The sequence below is a fragment of the Canis lupus genome, chromosome 1 (assembly GCF_003254725.2).
Source record: "Canis lupus dingo isolate Sandy chromosome 1, ASM325472v2, whole genome shotgun sequence".
Classification (NCBI taxonomy): Eukaryota; Metazoa; Chordata; class Mammalia; order Carnivora; family Canidae; genus Canis; species Canis lupus.
This window is the reverse complement of record NC_064243.1, coordinates 14449999-14474062: the sequence shown is the minus strand read 5'-3', so window position 1 is coordinate 14474062 and position 24064 is coordinate 14449999. Positions and strand designations below refer to the sequence as shown.

Sequence of the window (24064 nt, the reverse complement as noted above, 5' to 3'; positions counted from 1 at the left end):
TTTTAAAAACAATTGAATCGCTTCACTCAGGAAAAATACTATATTCATTATATGCAAATTGCATAAATGGACTAGCAAGTACAAGTAAAAAGGAAAATTTATTTCTTGATTTTATAATTTTGTCACATCTAATCTCTTTTGAGATTTTAGTGAGATTAATTTTTGTTAATTTGATTGTAGATATCTACTTTTCTTGTGATCAAATCGACCTAAGGCTCTATTTCTCAAACTGAGTATTTGTACCCTGGTAGGTTTGAGTGGTATATTCAAGATACTGAAAATTGTAAAATATAGGACCTCTAATTTATAATTAGTTATTTAAAACTTTTGAAATTAAAGCTATAGTGGAAGGTAATGTAAGGTATACATATATGTTTTTAAAATGGAAGCTACATTCTTGAATGGGCAGCCCCTCTGTTGGTAGTTTTCACTCATCTGTCTTCAGAAGTATGTTGGCCAAAAAAAAAAAAAAAAAGAAAGTATGTTGGCAAATTGAATTAAATTTTAAAAAATGTAAAAAAAAAAAAAAAAAAAAGTCTGGTTATAGCACCATTGGCCTAAGAACTCATTTCTGTGTGGATGTTAGGAAAATGTATGACCTCCCTCTTTTTCTTTCTTTCTTTTTTTTTTTTGTTTGTTTGTTTGATTGTTTGTTTGTTTTTAACTTGGTTAATTTGGGATATATAGATAATTCTTATTTGAGTCCAGTCCTATCTCAGTGATTTGATTTGAGTGATCTTGAAAACTCCATCTTGGGCTATCCTCAGAGATAGAGAAACGAATACATAAATCTTTTTAAATTTGAAACATGAGATTTTTTTTGACAAATGCTTTCTAAAATTTTTATTTTAAAGAGTTAATGTTTAGAATGCCTAATAGTTGGTATTATCTATTTGGTTATTAATTCTGATGATAAATTAGTGAAGAATACTTACATATTTTAGAAACTGACAGCTGTTAGAATTATTCAGTTAGCTCTGAATGTTTAGCTGTTCACGTAGGAACAGATTATTAATCCCTGTATATATAGTTTGTATCTATGAATCCAATTTAAGCTTATTTCCTAACCTGAGATTTAACTCTCAAATACCAATAGCCACACTCAACCAATATCATCATTCTTCCCCCCCAAAAAAAAACTCTTATTAAGAGAATAAACAAATCTCAGAGACTAATTAATGTGAAAATGGAACTTTGTTTTTTGCTATAATTCCTTCAGGGCAGTTAGTTAAATTTCTTTATATTACTACTTTCTGAAAAGAATTTGAAACCATTGGAAAAAAAGAGAAAAAAGGAATAAAAAATTTGGGGGGGCACATAAAAGTAAATATAAAGCACTTAGTGCCTACAGAACAATAAGCTAGACCAGGTGTGCTATTTGGTGCTATAATGTCATGTCATCTCTAGAATTGCTTTTTTGAAATCATCTACAGGTGAATTTATCTCCTATTTTATAGTAGCCACAGGATACTCTCCTGTGATTAAATGCTTTCCCCTCTTCTGCTGCTTTAGCCTGAATTTTCCCATTGGAAATAATTGAAGTTATTTGGCTGAAAATCCCTATAAATGCAGGAGGGTCTCTAGAACCAGAATACTACTAGAAATTAGGTAGTATCACATATCTAGAAGTGGATTAAATAATATTATATCTAGGTGTCTCCTTTTATCTGAGTATCTTTACGTTTTACTGAATACTATAAATTGAAAGTGTAAAAATTTAAGGAGACCCGCTTACACAGACAGGCACTTGGGAGACTTTAAGAAAGCTCTGATTAAAAAAAAAAAAAAGAAAGAAAGCTCTGATTTCTAAGTATGGAAATGGAAGTATAGCATCTCATTTTGATTATTAAAGTTCTTTCCCATCTATCAAAAATGTTTATGCTAACAGCTTTATAAAAATATTAAGTTGTAGTTTTACAAAAACCATTGGATACATATTTTAATCAAAATTATTTTCCAGAGTAATGATGATATTTATGTGTAAACCTTGTAACTGTTGGAATTTTAAATATAATTGGCATTGTAACTTACTTTATGTTTAAAATATACTCAGACTTCAAATTATTTTAATGATTTTAGATTCCTCAGCGGGAAATGGGGTCCTCACTAAAGCTACTGTCCCCATTTATGCAACAGGAGTCCTTACGTGTTATATTCAGGTAAGGGGAAAAGTCCTTTTACTAGAAAATGTAAAATGTTAGATATCATTCTAAATGCCTTTTTAATTTGTGTACAAGTGAAAATGTTACCCATAAAGGAAAATAAAATTTATGTATTTGTCTTATTCAATAAGTAATTTATAGTGGAGAATATATTTAAGTCTCCAAGTAAAACTGCATTGAATAAATACATTTATAGATGGTGTCCTTACTGATATTTTGTTGGAAGTGTTAGATTACACTTACTTAGTAAAGTTTCATTTTGTTTCAGGACTAATTTCCTATAAGTAAACAACAAACAAAACATATGTATTTGGTGGAGCAAATTACAAAACATTGTAGAATACTATACTCTTATCATCTTTAGCAAAGTTCCTTTTAATAATACTTTATTTTTCTTAATTGTTATTGCATAATAAATTACCCAAAAACATAATGGCTTATTATAACCCTTTTATTTGCTCATGGGCTTTGCTCAGCTTAGCCTCTCTTTTGTGGCCTTGCTGGTGGTCATTCATGTTGTTGCATTCAACTTTTTGGTTGGAAGGAGGGTCAGCTAGGGTGACTGAGCTTCCATCTCCGTGTAGTCTTCGGGCTTCTCTCTCTCCACAGGACCCCTGGAGCAGCAGAGCCAGACTTAATACATGGTGGCTCAGGGCTCCTAAGAGTGCAAGAAAGTATCTGCTCAGCTAGGGCTTAGGCCTGAAATTAGCACATCTCTTGTCTTCTCTTGGTTATAGCAAATTACAAGCCCAGCCCAAATTCAAGAGATGGGAACTAAACAAGAGTGTGAACTAGGAGGTATGGTTCATTGGGGTTCACCAGTATAACAGACTACCACACTCTACTTTATTTTAAGGAAATAATACATGATATTATATTAAGGTATACCAAGCATTTTTAAGTAAGAGGCACTCCCACCAGTTAGGTGAAAAAGTATGGGTTCCTGATAAAGCATTTTTAGAAATTCGAATGTGACAGGTACCAGCTGATTCAGTCAGTAGAGCATGTGACTCTTGATCTAAGGATCATGAGTTCAAGCCCCACATTGGATGTAGAGATTACTTTTAAATAAGTAAATAGAAATTAGAGTGTAAGAATGAAAGAGGAAAACCTTTTTTCCTGAGTTTTTCCCTATTACTACCTAAGGTTTCTTTTGCCCTTTGAATTCAAAGTATAACAAATCTTACTTACTGCACTCTTCTTCCAAAGTAGATTTGAGTCGTCGTACAATTTTAAGATCTACTCCTACAGTAACACATACCTTGTAAGAGAAGTTCTAATTCTGTGAAAGTAGCACAATTTTCCTTTAAACATTTCTACACTAGTTTTAAAGACTGCCTCAGAATATGAATATTCACAGAATATCCCTGTGTGTAAGATATTTTAAGTCATGTAGCCTTAATAGATTGTATTGTTGTTCTTCAATTCATGGAGATTAAATCTCAGCATATTGCCAGACACAATAGTATGTGTACCATTTTCCGCTCTCTTTAATTTTGAAAGCTGTACTAGCATAGTGTCAGATCAGTTTTTTTCTCTCTTTAACCTCTGGAAGTTTGGTTAGTATGTTGATTTTGACAATAAATAGTATTTTAAAACATCATAAAGTACCAAATACAAGATTTACCTTATGCAAAGCCCTCAGATTTGTCAAATAAATGAAAAAGTCTGTGAGTCACTGTGTGAAGTTCCAATATCTAAAGAAATAAGAACTTCTCAACTAGTTACAAAATGTGAATTGAGGTAGCTTTCATAGACTTCCAGAGTTACTTATTTTAGGAAGCACATTACCAGCAGTTAATGTTTTTCTTACTAAACAGAGTACCTGGGTGGCTCAGTCTGTTAAGCATCTGCCTTTGGCTCAGATCATGATCTCAGGGTCTTGCGATCGAGCCCTGCATTGGGCTCCCTGCTCAGCAGGGATTCTGCTCCTCCCTCTCTCTCTGTCCCTCCCCACCGTTCATGCATGTTCATGCTCGCTCGCTCGCTCTCTCTCTCTCTCAAATAAATAAATCTTTAAAAGAATTTTTTTCTTACTAAACAAAATTTTCTCTTAGAGCAAATCACTACCCTGTTTGCTTTAGTAAACAAAAACTATTTTTTGTCTTGAGGTTCCAAAAATGAGAAATAGGATTATACTAAAATTTCAAGTTAGAAGAATCTCTACTCATTTAAAAAAATATTTCCTAGCTCTTATCTCACACTTTAGGTTTGTCAGGTTTACTATTTGTTTTCCAATTCTTTGTATACTTTGTTTTTGATATATTAGGCAACTAAAATTGAGTAAAATCTCTTCCATCGTTGCTCTGATGCTAGTGTGTCAGTGTCCTAATAAGCTTTACAGTAAGTACAATCATGTTCTAAAACTGCTCTCATTGTTCATGCTGATTATTACTTTTGTCAATCCTGTATTCCTTCTAAATGAATCTGATTATATATTTTAAAAAAAATGGTAGGTGGCAATCCAGTATTCTTCATAGACCTATTTATTAATATTCAGAAGCTATTTATTGTTGACCTAATACATCCCTAATAACAGAAAACTTTCCTCTAATTTATTTATACATTTGTTTTGTGATAGAATGTCAGTTTCCCTTCCTTTATAGATTCAGGTTAATTTAACATACGGGGTTTGTTTTTTTTTTTTTAATGTTTCTAATTTAACTGACATCTTCTTCACAAGTTTCTATAGTAAAATTTCTTTGGGGCGCCTGGGGTGGCTCAGTCAGTTGAGCCTCTGCCTTCAGCTCAGGTTATGATCTCAGGGTCCTGGGACAGAGCCCTGTGTTGTGAGGGAGTCTCTCCCTCTGCCCCTCCCCCTCCTTGTTCTCTCTTTCCCTCTTGCTCTCACTCTCTCTCTCTCTCTCTCAAATAAAGAAACAAAATATTTTAAAAAATAAATAAAGTTTCTTTTATTAATATATTCTAGATAGAATATGATACAAGAAAAAAGTGTTTTCTGATTATGAAAATAATGGTTTATTAAAGTTTGAAAATATAGATTAATTTTTAAGTCCAGGATGTGGCTATTTCTTTAAGGCACACAGTAGTGTACATTTCAACAAGCATGTAGCTTCTGACCACTAAGACATTGCAAAGATAATTTTTTGAAAACAGATTTTCTCTTAGGGAGATAACTTTTACTAATTTGAATTTAAGTATTTAGTATCAAAATTAATGAGAACTAAATTTGGTAAGGATAAGTTTTAATAAAGAATATACCTTTTTATGTTCTAAAGCAGGACTGTCTAGGGATCCCTGGGTGGCGCAGCGGTTTGGCGCCTGCCTTTGGCCCAGGGCTCGATCCTGGAGACCCGGGATCGAATCCCACGTCGGGCTCCCGGTGCATGGAGTCTGCTTCTCCCTCTGCCTGTGTCTCTGCGCCTCTCTCTCTCTCTCTCTCTGTGACTATCATAAATAAAATAAAAAAAATTAAAAAAAAAAAAATAAAGCAGGACTGTCTAATAAAATTTTCTGCAATAGCAGATATAATCTATTTCTGAGCTGTTCAATAAAGAAACCACTAGCCACATGTGGCTATTAATTAGGCACTTGAATTGTAACTAGTGCTACTAAGGAACTGAATCTTTCATTGTACTTAATTTTTAATCTAAATTTAAATATAAATAACCACATGTAGTGAGTGGCTACCATATTGGACAGTACGTCTAAATCTATGAATCAAGGTAGTCTTTGTCCTCATACCATTGTGGTCATAGATATGCTTAATAAATATCTTTAATTAAAATGCTTCTAAGACTGGATATTTCCCTGTGTTTGGTAAAATTTTCTAACTACAGGTAGGAAATTATTATTTGAGTTCTACTTAATTTCTTAGAAATTTATTATCAGTCTTTATCCTCTGTAGGAAGAAGACCGAAAACTGTTAGTTGGATTCTTAGAAGATGTAATGACCCTGCTTTCATTATCTCACGCTCCTCTTGATAGCTTGAAGGCTTCTTTTGTGGAACTGGGGTAAAAATAATAGCTTATAGTTTTTTTTTATTATTCATATAGAGTTTAAAATTGGATTTATAGAATACATAGTTTGAATCTAAAAATATTGGCATACACACCAAATCTTTTGGTTTAAGGCCTAAGATTTTTGTTTGTTTTGAGTTTGGATTTTGATTTTGCTTATTTGTACATTCTTAATACTTTGTAATCAACACGTTGCAATAAAAGAGTGGGAGAAAGAGTACAGACGTATTTTATTTGAAGCAGTTAGAGAAATAAAGTTTAGATTTGAAGAAAATTTAGTTTTCCAAAACTGAAGAAGGAGCCCAAAGTGAGAGCCAGTTCATTAAGCTCCTTTTTCTGTCCCATTTGATTTGCCTAATCCTGCTTATAATCACATCGTTTAGCTGCTATTGTTTTATTTCTGTCTTTACTGAAAATGGACTTCTGCACTTAATATAATCTTGTGTTTGGATAGGCTTCACAGCCAACTTATCTTTCCATATAGATGATTTGAGTTGATCTGATTTGATCCTACAATAAATATATGGCATAAGTAGGACACATAGTGCTTCCCCAGTTTTTGTAGATGTAGAAATTAAGCCCCACAGAGGATGTAACTTACCCATCTAACTGTTAGTCCAATGTTCTTTTTTTCCTCCTAGGTAAATTTTTTCTTTTTTTTTTTATTTTACTTTTTATACTATTCAAGAGTTGAAATTTCTGTCATAATTGTAGTTTATAGAGCCTAAAAATATAATTCTCGAATATGCTAAAAGTTTGTACCTTTATAAGGTGGCTTCCTTTTTTAAAGAATCTTGGATGTAACCTATTAAACCTATACAGAGAATTTCATATGTTTTGCCAATATTTTTATCATTAACATTACTTATAAATGTAGTATTCTTCAGTACACCAGTAAGGCACTGTGGCTCTCACTTTTAACACTGAGTTTTTTCTTTCAGTGCAAATCCAGCCTACCATGAGTTATTGTTAACTGTTTTATGGTATGGTGTTGTCCATACTTCAGCACTTGTGAGATGTACTGCTGCTAGAATGTTTGAGGTATGTAAACAAATGCTTATCTCAGTAAAGATTATAATGATTGTGTTTAGAAGAAGGAGAAGGGAATGTTTCCTTAAAAAGTCTTTGCATACTGTTACGTTGATGTATATTTTATGCCAATAAACAATATCTAGTTGTGTACTGTGTGATGGGGCAGAAATTTAGCTTTGATATATTTAAGAATGTTTTCTAGCCTTATTGGTTCCTTGGATGTCATTCTATTAGTCTATTTCTCAAATTTTCTTTTAAGTCTTATTTTAATTTCCATCCTATATAAATCTTTCTGACTATACTTTTCTATTTATTGAGATAAAATGGCTACTAAAATAAACTAAAACAATATAAGATATATCTAAAGTTGTAAATTATGGTTGGATTCATGAACAACATTAAAAAATTAATTATTGGAAATATGGAAATACTTTTTGATTAGTTCTATTTGATTATTTCCTCACATATCATATCTAGAATAACATTTCTATACATTAACTGCCCACAGACAGTAAGAGAGAAAATTTAGTTTAACTAGATTTTCTTAAATTGCCACCTACCCAAGTTAAGTGTGAAATTGAAATGCCTGTCTTTTGAAAATCAAAATATCCATCATAGAGGAAATGATTCCATAGCCTACTTTATTCTTAATTTATGTATTCATCTGTTATTGATTAATTTCAATTTCTGGAACTTGTATATGAAGGCTAAAATTGATGTAGAGTGTTTCTTGTTGCTGTTTAACCTTGCCATAGAGCCTGACTGCCTGGGTTCAGTGTCTGTCTCTGCCACTTAGCGGCAAATTCAAACTTCTCTGTGCCTTGGTTTCCTCATCTACACAATGAAGGTGATAATAAGTATCCATCTCAAAGGATGTTTGTTAATACGAAATGAATTAATACTTGTAAAATTCTTAAAACCGTGTCTGGCACATAATAAGAACTAAATAAATGTTAACTATCATCACTTACTCTTTTTTATATCATGCTGTTATTTCACAAAATAATATATAGTTTAGGAAACATATATTTATCCAAGCTAAAATTATCCCTGATATGCATGTGATTCTTAAAATACCTTAAAGTATCTATTTACATAAAAGGAATTGGATAATTCAGTGCTTTGGATAATTTTTCCTGAACTTCAGAATTTTTCCGTAATTTAAGATAAATTGCCATTTGAAGAACAGGGCACACTGGTACTTTTAAAATGTTTATCTTCCAGAACTTCTAAATATATAACATGCATTTGTGAAATCAAAAGAAAATTTCAGTCTTACCAGGAGGTTGAGCATCCTCTGACCATGTTACTTCCTCAGTTATTATATCTATTTGATTTTAAAAAAACTGTAATCAGGTGTTCTTTGTCAAGGTGAATGCCAAATTAACAATTCAGTTTCCTTCTGTAGTAAAAGTTCCTTGTGAGTATAAATAATTTTTCATTATTCAGTATGCTGAAAAAGAGTCATCCATGAAAGAAAAAAGTATACCTTTATGTAAAAAACTATGTCTTTAATATATTCTTTTCATAGGATTTTATTCTAAGAGCTTAAAAGCTACTTCTTTCTCTTAAACTTTTTTTTTTCAAATTATGTATGCACTGGAAAAGCATACCATATAACTGAAAATAATTTAAATAAATAAAATGAAATATTTTTATTTTGGGGGGGTTATTTCTCATATGTGGCATTTGTCTGGTTTTGGTTTCTATATTTGCAGTCAGTGCTGAGTTGGAAACTTTGCCTATGCTCTAGCAGTTTTCAGTGTTCTTTCAGGTTGATTATGAACTTCTGAGTCCAATTTGAGAGATGGATTTGTTTCTGTATTTTTTCAAACTCATTTATGATAAAAAATTTTCAGTGATCATACCAGTAAAAGTCATTAGTAGAAAAAATTAAAGTTACTTTTGGAGGCACCTGGGTGTCTCTTGTCAGTTGATTGCAGCTCAGGTCATGATCTCAGGGTTCTGGGATCGACCCCTGTGATGACCCCCATATCGGGCTCCAGTCTCAGTGGCTGTCGGCTTGAGGATACTCACTCACGTTCTCCCTTTGTCTCTCGCCCTGCTCATTCTCACTCTGTAAAATAAATCTTAAAAAACAATAAAGTTACCTTTTTGTCAATGATCCTCATTTTGAACAGATGATACTAAAAGAATAAGAATGTTTTGTAAGGTTTTTTTATACTAATATTCTATAACATAAAATTATGCCTGCTTCCCCCCACCCGCAGTGAATTAATTCAAAATAAAAACATAGAAAGCAGGCCATTTATAATAAAAGAAAATTTTTAATGTGAGACCAGAAACTGTTGAGAAGTAACTGAGAAATGGAACATAACAGGAGCATAATAAGAGATATTTAATAAAAATGAATGCTAAATGTAGCTCTAAGTTTTCAGAAAGCAGGACAAAAAGGGGAAACCCAGTCAATCATATCATTCTAATTAAGTAAGAGGCAGTATGTTACTTTTAGAAGTAGCAAATTGTTATTTAAATTGATTTTAAGGAAACTTTATCATATAACATAATAGATTTCCCAGAACGTACAGAAAAAAACTTCATGTAATGAATCCTCATAAAGATGCTAAGCATGTAACAGTAGCCAACTCAAAGATGGCTAGGGCTCTGAAAGGGATGTGACTGAGTCTGTTTTCTAACTCTGCCTATTGCCTCCAAAACCCCAAATTACTTAACTTCCCCAAGGCTTCGTTTCTTTCTGTTAAAATATTGGTAATAATTGTACTTAGTTCACTAGTTTTAACAAATGATACATTTTATGTAAACTGTATAATTATCAGTAGCTCTTAAATTTTGCTTTTTGGCTTTCCAACTTAATAAAGAAATTACACTTAAAAATGCAGAGCAGGGGGGATCCCTGGGTTGGTCAGCGGTTAGGCGCCTGTCTTCAGCCCAGGGCGTGATCCTGGAGTCCCAGGATCGAGTCCCGCATCGGGCTCCCTGTGGAGCCAGCTTCTCCCTCTGCCCTGTGTCTCTACCTCTCTCTCTTTCTCTCGCTCTCTCTCTCTCTGTGTGTCTCTCTCACATGAATAAATAAATAAAATCTTTTTTTAAAAGATGCAGAGCAGGGATGCCTGGGTGGCTCAGCAGTTGAGCGTCTCTGCCTTTGGCTCAGGGCATGATCCCAGAGTCCCAGGATCAAGTCCCATATCAGGCTCCCCTTCTCCCTCTGCCTGTGTCTCTGCCTCTCTCCATGTCTCTAATAAATAAATAAAATCTTTAAAAAAAATTTTTTTTTTTAATGCAGAGCAGTGAAAAATTAACTTGTCCCCTATATTATCCCTTCTTTTTCTTCTTAAATGCTTTTTGGCTGCATAAGGTAACAGGCACTTTGAGATACACTTTACTGATTTAGATCTAAGCTATCTTATTTATAAAGCAGTACAGAGAAGAAAGTTTTATTTAACAGTACTTGAACTTCTTTCCCCTTTCTTTCTGCTTGACATCTATAATGTTATCATATAACATTATATGACATCTTATTGTCAAACTAAGAATCCCACATAAGGTGAGCTCTGCTGTCCCTGATATGATAAATATGTGGGAAGAAAAGTGTTAACACACACATAGGGTTGTGTTTTTTGTTATTAAAAATTCCACGGTATCTTCCATCTTCTGTGAGGCCTAGATCCATTGCAAGGTGAACAGATTGATTAGCATATAGGATTAATCTGTTTTTAAATTCTGAAATTCAGAATGTAGGATTAAGTTCTTGCCCTTTTAAAAACAAAATGGATACTGCTCAGTATTGGCCTCTTCTAGATTTAGGGTTGGTTGCTAAATGAATTATTTTATCATTGGATTATAGAAATAGGTCTGTGCTTATCGTATTTGTTTTCTCATTCATTTCAGCTTTTAGAGAAATGCAAAACAACAAACTGTAAATGTTAACTACTTGGACCAGCCAAAACAATTTTTTAATTAATAATTTCTTCTTTGAAATATCTCCTAAATCTTAAATCCGTGGAGCATTCATAATAATTAAATTCACATTTCTTGAATACCTAATCTTTGTCAGACACAGTATTTAGGTATATTATGTGTGGTAGTAGCACAACGATCCTTTAAGATAGATTACTATCACCACGTTCAGATGAGAAAACTGAGTTTCAAGAGATTATGCGATACATCTAAGGCCAGCGTGGCTAATAAGTGGAGAGCTAGAGTCTGAACCCAGGTCTAATTCCCACATGTAATACTTTCCATTTAGGCTGCATTATGTCTCTGTACTTCAAAAGAGAAAGCTCTGTGATGTAAAAGGTTGGGAATTGTCCTGGATTTTTAAGTTGTCTTGCAATAGAACAATCAGAAGCAGTTTAGTGGTAGCTGCTAGCCATTTGAATTTGGTTTAAAAACAGTCCAGTTTGTACCTTCTTGGTCATAATAAAATGACTCGAGATGTACTTCAATAAATTTAACCATACAACCCAGAAAAAAATATATACATATATATATATTTTTAGAAAGAAAGAAGAAAGAAAGAAAGAAAGAAAGAAAGAAAGAAAGAAAGAAAGAAAGAAAGAAAGAAAGAAAGAAAAGCTTTCTTTTAAATTGCATTTCATTGAACACAGAAATTGCATGGAGACTTTGACCAAAAGTACAAACTGCTAATGAATTGGTTACAAACTCTTTTCATAGACTGCTAGGCTATTTAAGCTTTATTTCCCTGCTAAGCGTTCTCTGCCTTTATAAAGCACTCTAGTAGCAGTATTTGCTTAGCTTCTAATTTTGGTTTTGCGTTTTCTCTCTTTCTCTTGGTTGTTCCTTCCTTCTTCCCGTGGCACTGTGTTTGCTTTTTCCATGCATCACCTGTGAATCCCCCCTGTGTTGACCAATCAGCTGTTGGTGAAGGGGGTGAATGAAACTCTGGTAGCTCAGAGGGTTGTTCCTGCTCTCATTACTCTCTCCAGTGACCCTGAAATGTAAGTGTCATCCCTGCCTTTTACATTCAGCATCCCTTTCAAAATGTGCCTGTCAAGAAATAACCATCAGCTTTTAAATTCTTTAAAGAATATATTTATCTCTTTAAAATAACAATATTGGATTATGTTCACTTGATTTTAAACTTCATCATACTGTTCATGTATCTTTTTTTTATGTCGACTGTCACATTTGGAGGCCATATATGAAAATAATACATTAGTAGTATTCTCAATAAACATTTCCAAAACTTAAAATATGCTGATGGACTATTTCTTCCAGGCCAAGAAAGGATGCTCTTCTAATCTCACTAACATGTTGTTACCAGTAAGTATAGTGGCATGAACCAAAGGCTTAACATTTTAATGTCTCGTGTGGGTGACTAAACCGAGAAAGACCAATGAGTCTGCCTGCCCATCCTCAGTCACAGCTAACCCAGTTCTCATTCCAGTTTACCAAACCATTTTTTATTGCATGTTGACTGGTTTACAGCTGACTCTTCGAGGCATGAGTGAAGCGTTAGTTGACAAGCGGGTTGCTCCGGCCCTTGTTACCTTGTCCAGTGATCCTGAATTGTGAGTTCCACAGACTGCGACCTTAAGTTATCCTGTCTGTCTTTTTGAGCATTCTTCTTGGTCTGCTTTTTTTTAATTTAATTTGTCATTGCTAGAGACTAATACAGTATATTTACCTTGTACTTACTTTGATATACATTTTAATAATCAGTTTTTCATCTCAAAGAAAGTTTCAGTTTCTTTCTTTTTTAATTCTAACAGCTCTGTCAGAATTGCCACAATTCCGGCCTTTGGCACTATTATGGAAACGGTTATTCAGAGAGAGGTAGGAAATGATTGAAATTTGTTATCTATGTACTGTTGAGGTGATGATACATTACCAACATGCACCTAGTGGTGGGGGGCAGGAAGCATTATACCTTTCATTTTATCTCTTGTTGAGGTATGGGCCAGAGGAATATCTCAATATTTGAAAACATGAGGGCTTTACCCGAAGTATATTTTCATATCCTAAGGAAATCTCTAGTCTTTCTTCTCAATTAGAAAATTAATTATATGCCAACTCTTAGATGTCCCATTTTAAGCCTAGCTGAGTATTGTAGTTTTGAATAATCCTTCAAACCAGATCTAGTTCCAAAGGCTTCTATTGCCCAGTAGACATCTAGAAAGCCTGATTCCTAATCAGGAATAAATTCCTAATTACCAGTTTGCACAAATTTGAAGACATTTTGCCAGGTAACTTGAGGAACACAAACCTATTTCATTTTTGCAAATGGAGGCTAGAGGCACCTCCGTTCTCATAACTGTGTCATTGATACCAAGGTGTAAGTCTAGTGGACTAGTATCATGCTGTTGCTGCCATATGACTGTGACAACCCGCTGTCATGCCTGCTTCAGGAGATTATCAGGCTCTTTCTCTGTAACAGTGTATTTTGATTTAGAAACTTGTAATTTAGGTTCAAGTTAATGTGCATTAACTATAAGACATTAACTGAAACATTAACTATAAGACACTTCTCAGCATTTATATCAGAATTTTATTCTTTATAATCAAATTGGACATGTTTTTATACAAATGAAAAACCCTATACTTTAGAAAATAAATCCTTCGTGAACATATTACATAGCCACTTAAATGGAAAGATTTTACACCCCCCCGCCAAAAAAAGGAAACACTATTTTATGAAGTTCCTTTCTCATAAAGATTTTTTAATAACAAAAATTAAACAACTTAGTTATGAGGGAAAGAAGTTTTCCATTTTTTCCCTATATATTTCACTGGTGAAGCAACATGAAAAAGTATCATTCTGCAACGCTTGCAGTCTTGGCAGAATTTCAACATGTTCTTAAATCCTAAAATAAAAATGACTTTTAGGGAAATGTGAGTAAGATGTAAGTCATTAATGACTCATTGCTTTCAGAAGGTGAATAATTGGGTAGTTTACACTGTGATTGGTTTTTAAGAATTAAAACATAAATCATTAAATTTATCTGTTTTTCTCTAAATACTATGGGGTCTTTTGATTTCACATTTTGTTAGGGAACATTTGTATTTTCAAAAAATACAAAAAAATTAACATAAAAAATGTAAAACCTTTCTAAGCCAGAAGACTAAATAAGTTCTTTTTAATTGCAAATTTCTACTGTCATGTTAGTATAAATCACTTGAACCCATGCTGCAAGCCATGTTTAATGTGTAACATTCTCTTTAACAACTCTATTCCGTTTTTAATATTCTGCAAAATAACGGTACAATATCCAATTTTAAGTTGCTGGAAAGGGTGAAAATGCAGTTGGCTTCTTTCCTGGAAGATCCTCAGTACCAAGACCAGTATTCTTTGCATACAGAGATCATAAAAACATTTGGTAGAGTTGGACCTAATGCAGAACCAAGGTTCCGAGATGAGTGTAAGTTGCATTATTCTACCTTTTTTTTTATGAATTGTAATGTAAGATCAAAGCCAGAAGCTTCTCTCAGGATTGGTCCTTTGTTAAAGCCCTTTTATACTTCATCTTTCATGTACTGAAAGCTAAAAGTGAACCAAGTTGACTGTTATGAACTGATCAGTAATACTATTACTGGATAGTTTATACTACATATTTACTGCTGTAATACATGTGAAAAGTAACTCAAAGTTATTTTTAAAACATTTTTAAAGAACTGTAAATTTCAAAATACTGTGCTGTGTTCTATTTAAAGCTTCCTGTTTAATTCTCATTTTTAAGGAAATTTTTATGTGTTTCTAGACATGTTCTTATGAAAAATATGCTTTTCTTTCACTTACCATACCATTTAGTGATTTTGTTTTAATGCACAGCTTGTTGATCTACTAAATGATTTGCATAATTATCTGCTAAGGCATTTTTTCTAGTTTCTATAATATCTCTTTTACTGTAGGCCTCAGCCTTTATGAGAGCAATTTCTTTTAGAGGCATCAAAGAATCCAGTAATTATTACTCCAAAAGCATATGCCAGTTATCACTGCTATACTTCAGTCCTTTAATTTTTAGCAATTTGACATGCCCTAGAGAGGACCACAAGTTTGGCTTCTTAAAGTTATTTTGGTTTCTAATACAAAATTGGATTCTCCCATGGTCTAGTTGTTGCATATCTGGCCTGATATTTTTTAACGTAAGAGTCATCAACAAAAAATATTGTTAATTTTTGGACAGCAGTGTCCAGAATGTCTTTTGAGGGCATAGTACTTACTGAGCTAAGGAAACACAATCACAAAATTATTTTTTAGTAGATAATGTTAATAATGTGAGAAAATAGCGGTATTTCTAGTTAACAAGAAACAGTTTGGTATTTTAGTTAGCAATAGGGATAGTTTGCATATACTGTAGTGTCAGATTTACAAGTGATCCTAGTAAAAACTCTGAAGGTACTTTGACCAGCATTGTTGAGGGTGTCATTACTCTGAAGTGGAGACACTAAATCTTGGCTCTTGGATCAAGGAATTGGCTAAGAGGCAGTGAGTCTTCGGTGGGTGCCATGTTGTTGAGTTAGTAACTCTCTAGAACATGATCTAACCTCTTTGTGTCCATTCAAAAGAAACATTTACACATCACAGAGAAGAAAGAAAGAAGAATATTATTATTATCATAATAATCCCAAAATAACAAAGGTCAGCTTGGGAAAAGATTGACAATAGATGTTTCTACTGCTTGAATAGATGAAATAAACCATTTGTTATCCCTGTCTTCCTTCTACAACTTAATGTATACCCACAAATACGTCTTATACAATCTTCCTTCACATTTTGGTACAACCAGAATTTTTCCCCCTTTAAAACAAAACAAACAAACAAAACATTTTTTTCCCTTTGTACTTATTGCCCAATCAATTGGCTTTCCTTTTACTTTAAAACTTTACCCTGAGGACTTTAATATGCTGTGTTAATATGGTTGATGGCATCCATATTGACAAGGATGCCATACTATCTCAACCATCTTTATTTATAGACAATTGCTTTTAATTGAGTTTAGAGGAAGGACAGAGAATTATTGGGTTGTAAGATCTTCCTCAGAATGGCATTTTGTATATTTGTCATTCTGTTTCTTAGAAATAGAGGACATTGGTTCATCCAATGGACTTTCTTCTTTCCTAGCTCTTCATTATCACAGGACGTTCTTGTCATGATTCTTTTACAGGGGCCATTGGTTTTATCAGGAACACAATTCAGTCTTTTTGTTGTTGTTTGTTTTCAGTTTTTTACTTTATAAAGCTCTCTGAAAGTGTTCATATTCTAGAGATTTTCTAAGATGGCAATTTTACATTTCAGGTTAGTTTCTTTTTTTTTTTTTTTTTTTTTCTTTAAGAAGTTCTTTATTTCAGTTCTTTTTTTTCCTTCTTTATTTCAGTTCTGAGCCCACTTACAAAAAGAGAGGGTAAGATTCTCTTTACTTTGGCTGTGGATCTACCCCAAATATTTTTTGAAAGTTTATTGAAATCAATTTTTACAAAGTCTCCTATTGATTTATCTTTATTTTGTTTGTAGTTTAGATTCTGTCCAATCTGCCCTTAAGAGAAAGGCTTCTACAATGGCCTTATGTTGTGCATTTCCTATTTTCCTTGCCCACTGAAGGTCAGTTGTAGAATTATGCATATCTTGGTTATTAAATCTTTTAATCATTTATTTCCATCTGAGAGGTTATCTTAATTAAGTAAATTAATTGCTACAAATGGGTAGCTAGAATAATTTACATATAAAGTTGAATCCTGTAAATTTTTGTCTATCTTTGGAGATTTAGGAGGATCTTTAATTATAGTAAATTTTTGTCTATCTTTGGAGATTTAGGAGGATCTTTAATTATAGTCTTTAATTGGCTCTAGAGTTAAAGTAACTTCTATAAATTTGTTTTCTATTTAAGGAGTTTTAAGGGCTTGTTGTGCAATATGGTTATTGAGTTTCTGAGAAAAACATTAAGGAAAGGATTGCTTGTTTAGGAGGTCAGAAAAGGAGCAAAAAGAATAAAGAGGCCATGTGTCAATAGATAATGAAGTTCAACGACCCTTCCAAAGGTTTGGATAGAAGTGAATCTCAAAGATTCTCTTTAAGAGAAAATTCTCAAAGAGGCCTCTTAGAGCCACCATTTTTTGAGGCCTCAGCATGCCAGTTAGTGAATTGGAGTTTCTGTGAATTCAGTGGGAAATCAATGAATGTTTGGAGTTTTTGTCTTCCAGTTTTTCTAGAGCTCCTCTTAAATATGTTGTTACTAATTTTGATAAGACAAAATACCCTAAAAATGGCCAATGTTATTCTAAGTTTTCATGGGGGATTTTTTTTTTTTTTTTTTTTTTGCCATTTACTAATATAAAAGTTGTGATTTTAGTGTCAGTTTGTTAGGAAGCAGGAGGTTTTTCTAGGAGGAGATTATGGCTTTCACCTACACAAACTCAATGCAAACACAAAAGAAGTCACTGCAGTTGATCCAGAAGTATGTGCTTATGAGTGGTGTTTTGGGTTCCCCATCCAAGCAGAGATTAGAAAGGGGCCCTGTGAGCAATACTTTAATAGTCACTGACCCTGGAACCATTTCTCCAAGGAACCCTGGTTTTATGGGGAACCTGGTATTTAAGAAACACAGTCTTAGGCTCTAGAGGTGCTCATTGCTACTGAATTGGTTACTGTTTCTTGGTCCCTCACTTTTATTTTAGCAGTAGGTTGTCTATATTTTTGAAATTTTATACTATCATTGAGACAGAAGAGGATGTGGAGCCCTTTGAGTGACTTGAACTAAACTACCAGTGCTATTTGACATTGGTCTTGCTAAGAATTTGAGAAACTAAAGCTGAGAATTGTTTAATAAAGGAGTAAAATAATTTGATACTGAAAAAGAATAAGTATACTATATTTGTCCTTTGTTTAATTGCAGTGGTAATATCTGATTTTTATAAAGAAACTTATTTTAAAGATAAAGGTAGATTGTTTACGTTTGTTTATTTGGTTTTCAAATTGGGAAATTTAATTTCAATGAGGCCAAATGACCTGTAAACACTTTCATAATTAGGTTATAGAGACAGTGCTATGTCTGCCTTCCAAATGTTTTTATTCTGAGAAACATGCTTTCTTCTCCAGTAAAAAGCAAGGATTGAAATCATCTAGAATTAAAATGAAATTTTATAAATTTTAAAATGAAAAAAAAATTTTAATGTATAAGTGTAGTGTATGCAGTGTTTTGGATAAAAGTCTAACCTTTTCTTTTTCTTTTTTTCAGTTGTTATACCGCACTTGCATAAATTAGCCTTGGTGAACAATTTACAAATTGTGGATTCTAAAAGACTGGATATTGCTACCCATCTTTTTGAAGCCTACAGTGCACTTTCCTGTTGTTGTATCCTTGCTATATTACCATGTATCTAAATTTACATAACCAATCTTACAGTGAATCTCAGTTGTTAAAGCTTGGAAGGTAGTATTTTTTTTCTTCAACTTAACTTACATAATAGTTATAGAAAATTAAAATTTGGTTTGGCTTGCCCCACTGCTTATTCTAAGCCATGTCATCTTTTTTTTTTTTTTTAGATTTTGTTTATTTATTTATTTGAGAGAAAGAGCAGAGGGGGAGGGAGATGCATGGGGCAGGGCTCAGGGCTCGATCCCAGGACCCTGGGATCATGACCCCAGCTGCAGGCAGACACTTAACCAATTGAGCCACCCAGGTGCCCACTATCTCATAATTTTAAAAGATAGTTTTAAGTCCTCCGTGAATATATGTTCTATAATTTTGAAACACTTAAGTTTTATCTGTGTTAATTGCCATGTGTCTGAGCACAAAATGAGTTAAAGCTGAGGCTTCTGTTAATCAAAAGGAAGCCTTCCTTGTATGTGTTCTGGCATTTGCGTTTTTTATTAATGTTTAACCATCTGTATCCAGTGGAAGGCTATGGAGAGATATCACTCATTGAGGAAGTACAGTGCCAACATGGCTGATCATCTCCAGTGATGGTAGAACTGAAGGAAAACTCAAAGATCATCTAACTCATGTCAGCCACTAAATTTTATAAATGATTAAAGCTTGAAGATATTAGTGACTTCTGTTTTTTATAGTTAAAAAGCAAAACTGTGACTAGAACAAAGAACTTTAGCTATCCTGTTACATGTTCTCTTTACTATCCCAGGCCTAGTAAAATAAAACTAAGAAGGAAGCAAAGATAAAGATGGGCAGAGTGAGCTCCTGCTTTTCTGCTCTCCCATTAAAAGGCAGGCAAGGTTAAGAAAGAGGAAATAAGAGATCAAAAAAGGAGTGAAAGGCTGAATACGCAAACATCTATGAAAGTACATGCTAGAGAGCATAATCAGAAAATTCTGATTATAATAGAAAAAAATGACAGTAGAGAGAGATTTCCTATGAGAAAACAGGACAGAGGAAGAGTTTAAGGATTAATATTTAGGATTCCAGGGCAGCCTGGGTGGCTCAGCAGTTCAGCGCCACCTTCAGCCCAGGGCCTGATCCTGGAGACCTGGGATCCAGTCCCATGTTGGGCTCCCCCTTCATGGAGCCTGCTTCTCCCTCTGCCTGTATCTCTGCCTCTCTCTCTCTCTCTCTCTCTGTTGTGTCTCTCATGAATAATTAAATAAAATCTTTTTAAAAATATATTTATGATTCCATATTATTATATACCAGTTTGAAGTAATAAGTAAAGTGAACAAGCAATTTTAAATAAGATAAATATATTGCAAAATATCATCGATTGGTATTTTGGTGTATACCAATACGTTGGCACTGGATTCTTAACTGGAACATTTCAGTGGGAAGTTTTGTTTTGAATAAATCAAATAGGGAAAGTAGAAGCATAGAGCTGATCTGTTAAGGAGCTATTTATCCTTTTGGAAATGTTAAAACTTGAAATTTGGTGAGTAGGTGAGAGCATTTTATTTTTAGGAATCTGCTATAGATTACCTCTTCATGTGGATGATGTCAGCCATGTTTTTATAATAACAGATTATAAAGTAGCAGAGATACCATATTTTGGTAATTTTGTACTTCAGCTATCCATATATCTTTTATAAGTTTATTTCCACTAAAAGGAGAACTTACTATTATTCTTGATTTATCTGGTTGGCATTTTCTACTTAGGGAAGATAGAGGAAGCAAAAAGAGGAAGTGATATTCTGAATTGGCAAGGAAGAACTCTTTACTAATGGAGAAGTAACAAGACCCTTTCAAGAGAGTAATAATGGCATGTCAAAATTGTATTTCAAAGAAAGAAAACATTGCTATATTTATACCTTCCCTAGGTTTTGTGAAAGTAGATGTTTAAAAACCTAAGCAAGAAGTTATGTATAATCTAATATAGCAGAGAGTTTCTAAAGGAGTATGCTTCAAAGGAAACTGGAAAGCCAAAGATCAAAAATTGTAGCTATATCAAACCAAATATTCCCAAGTAGGCAAGGCAGTGGTTTCTAAAGTGCATAGAATCTGTATAGAAAGAATATTATTGTGTGCTTAGGTAGGCACACAATATAGAGTAAATATAATAAAGTCTTTACACCAATATAGTAAGAGGAAGAACATCTTAACAATAGACCTACTTCAAGTACTAAAAGTGTTCTACATGAGTCATAACTTGTACTTGTGCCAACAGAGTAGTATGGGCCACAATAAAATCACATTGTCCTACAATCCAAATCTATTCTGTATTCCTTTCCATTCTGATCTGATAGAACACAAGAGTATTCCTTTAAGCACTGACATCATATTTTAATAAGGACATGGGAAAACTATAGTGTTTAACATTAAGTATAGTAATAAGTCATGTTTTTAAAAAAATTCAGAGGAATTTAGAAATGTTTAACCTGGAGAAAAGAGAGCATGGGGATGAAAAGATAATTCAAAAATTATTTTAAAGGTTGTTATATAGAAGAAAGTTTAGGCACACTGTAACTCGGGGGTAGAGCTAACACTAACAAGAAGGTTACAGGTTATTTATAAGGAAAACTTTCTACAGGTGCCTGGGTGGCTCAGTTGGGTTAAGTGTCCACCTCTTGATTTTGGCTCAGGTCATGATCTCATGGGTTGTGGGATTGAGCCTCCTGTTGGGCTCCACATTCAGCAGGGAGTCTGCTTCTCTCCTTCTCCGTCCCTTTGTCCCTCTGTGTGCTTTTTCTCTCTAGAATAAATAAATCTTTTTTAAAAAATCTTTAAGAAAAGCTTTGTAACTTAGCTATTTAAAAAGAGCGATGTCTCTTATGAAACTATGAATGTCCTGTCATTGTTAGCAGTTAGAGGCCATTATTCACAAATGAGGTAGAGGTGATTCCTGATATTAGATAGGATAAAATGATCTCTAAGTTTCCAACCCTTAAGAAAGATTGTGTGATTCCACAGGGAAAAGGTATATCCAATGAGTAGAAAGAGGAGGAGACTTAATCTCCAAATAAGGCCGTCTTCAGTTTCCGTGTCCATATTTCTCTAGATCAGACACTTTTTTTTTTTTTTTTTTTTTGAGAGAGAGAAAGAGTGTGAGCGGAGTAGGGGGTGTGTGCAGAGGGAGAAGGAGAGAGAACCTTAGGCAGGCTTCACACCCAGTGTGGAGCCCAATGCAGAGCTTGGTTTCACAACCCTGAGATTATGGCCTGAGCCACAGTCAAAAGTCAGTGGCTTAACCAACTAAGCCACCCAGGAACCCTGATCAGATGCTTCACTACTGATTGCAAGGTCACTCACAGTTACATTTTGGTGGTATTTTCCCTATATCTAGAAAACAAGACTACATAGCCATTATGTAGGAGCCCTCTATGAATAGAGGGATTGGTTCAACCAAATGATGTCTATATTTTTAGTACTTATACATATACTTATACATATATATACATATACATATACTCCTCTTTACAGGAGTCTTATTTACAAATAATATTTGTTTATAACTATGTTTTTAAGTTTATTTAGGTCATAACTATATTTTTAAGGCAAAAGTTATATATTATAGTGATTTTTTTTTTAATTAATGAAATTCATTATAACTTGTTCTTCAGAAAGACTAACTCATCTTTATAGGGGACATCATTTACTGCCATTTTTCACTTTAGTACATATACTATTAAATAAGAGCTATTTTTTAGGGATGCCTGGGTTGAGTGTCTGCCTTCAGCTCAGGGCGTGATCCCGCGGTCCCAGGATTGAGTCCCGCATCGGGCTTCCTGCATGGAGTTTGCTTCTCCCTCTGCCTCTGTATCTGCCTCTCTCTCTCTCTCTCTCTCTCTCCCTCTTTCTCACATGAGTAACTAAATAAAATATTAAAAAAAAAAAAAAGAAAAAACTTTTTAAATGGCTAACTATAATAAGGTAAGAATGTGCTATGAATAAACAAAGGGAATTGTTTTCTTGAGAAATACACTTGCTTTCTTGATCTCTTTGAATGTCAGGATAATCAACTAAAACTGAAATGTGACCAGGAAATATAACTATTACTAATCATGTGTTATTATAGTAAAAGTTCTTTTACCCAGTTCAATTAGGACCAATAGTAGGCCAATTTAATAGGATGGTTAAAGCAGAAAATCAAGAAAATGGTTTATATAACTTACTTTAACTTAAAATACATAATATTTTCTTGACCAACCATTTTTTTATAGATTTTATTTATTTTGAGAGAGAGAGAGAGACAGATAGCAAGAGAGAAGAACATGAGCAGGGAGGAGAGGGAGAAGCACGTTCCTCGCCATGCAGGGAGCCAAATATGGGGCTCCATCCTGGGATCATGACCTGAACCAAAGGCAGATGCTTAACACCCAGGTGCCCCTCCTTACCAACTTTTTGATGTAGTACTGAGGTCTTTCTTTTGTGTGAGCCTGCTGAGTAAAGTTAAATATCATCTTAGATAAACCACATCCATTATGTAATTGTGATTTTTAGTTTAAGTTTCTTTAAAGAGGACCCAGAAACATTTCTGATACTGGATATAGACCTTTTTCACTTTTACAGCTGTTTCACATAGGCATAATTAAACAGCACCATTTTAAGTAATTGGCCTTTACCAGTTCTTTTAAACCTTCCCACTTAGTTGTGATGGAAACATTAATTCTTTTACTTTTCATCATTTAAACATCCAATTAAATTACATGATTTAATTTTTACACTTACTGCATGTGTTTACATAACATGTAATTAAATTATGTAGTGTTACTGTAATAAAGACCACTGACATAAAAGGATTTGTAGGAATAAACACAATTGACTCTTGTTAGTGATTAACTCAACAAATGAGAATCATGCTTGAGGGAAGCTTGTTTGTTCTAAGTGATCTGTATGCCTTAGGCATCATTTTTATCTTGTTTTTCTGTTGGAAATCTCAATTTGATTTTTTTTAATTACCTTAACTCCTTTGTGTCAAGTCATTTCAGAGGATTTAATGGTTAATCACTTTTTACCTGGTCTCAGATGTCTACGGACTGATATGGAACATCTTTCTCCAGAACATGAGGTGAGCGACTGTGATTATCCATGCCATGTTTGTATGTTTCAATGTCTATTTCCTCTTTAGTCTTGCATTCTTTATGTGAGGCATGATTATGATATGCTGTGCTTAATTCTTTTAAATCTAGTATAGGGTCATTTTATGGCTTCATTTACTGGTTAGATCTTGAAAAATACCTTTAACATCTTGGTTCTCTAATTCTACATAGTAGGGATAACATGCTTTCCTTCCCCGAATATAATTAGAGTCTAATGATCTAATGTACATAAAATGCTTTTTAAATTGTAAAATGCTATGCAATTTTATCTCTGACCATTAACTTTCTTAGAAGCAGAGTTTCTATTTTCTGTCTCCCATTTCCATATAATTCTTTCATTCTGTTTGTCTTCCTGTTTCCTCCAAAACCCTGTTTATCATTTATTTCCTATTCTATATCTACAATCTGTTTACCCATTATCATAATAGGTTTGATTTTTTTTCCAGATTTTTACAGAGGAGGCTTAGATCAT

The 24064-nt window shown here is 33.5% G+C and overlaps 1 protein-coding gene across 9 annotated transcripts in view; it reads left to right on the top strand.

The window, feature by feature from the left end:
* RELCH (RAB11 binding and LisH domain, coiled-coil and HEAT repeat containing) overlaps positions 1–24064 on the top strand; it is a 110436-nt gene that overhangs the window by 72397 nt on the left and 13975 nt on the right. For 5 of the 9 annotated variants that reach the window (XM_025422112.3, XM_025422114.3, XM_025422110.3 and 2 more), the window contains 8 exons: positions 2080–2159; positions 6031–6137; positions 7085–7184; positions 12033–12115; positions 12890–12953; positions 14398–14536; positions 18350–18466; positions 23473–23561. In XM_025422112.3, coding sequence (XP_025277897.3) covers positions 2080–2159; positions 6031–6137; positions 7085–7184; positions 12033–12115; positions 12890–12953; positions 14398–14536; positions 18350–18466; positions 23473–23561 — 779 coding nt within the window. Of the gene's footprint in view, positions 1–2079; positions 2160–6030; positions 6138–7084; positions 7185–12032; positions 12116–12605; positions 12689–12889; positions 12954–14397; positions 14537–18349; positions 18467–23472; positions 23562–24064 lie in introns of those variants that run through there. The other 4 variants (XM_025422111.3, XM_025422108.3, XR_003126089.3 and 1 more) reach the window with 3 other exon arrangements.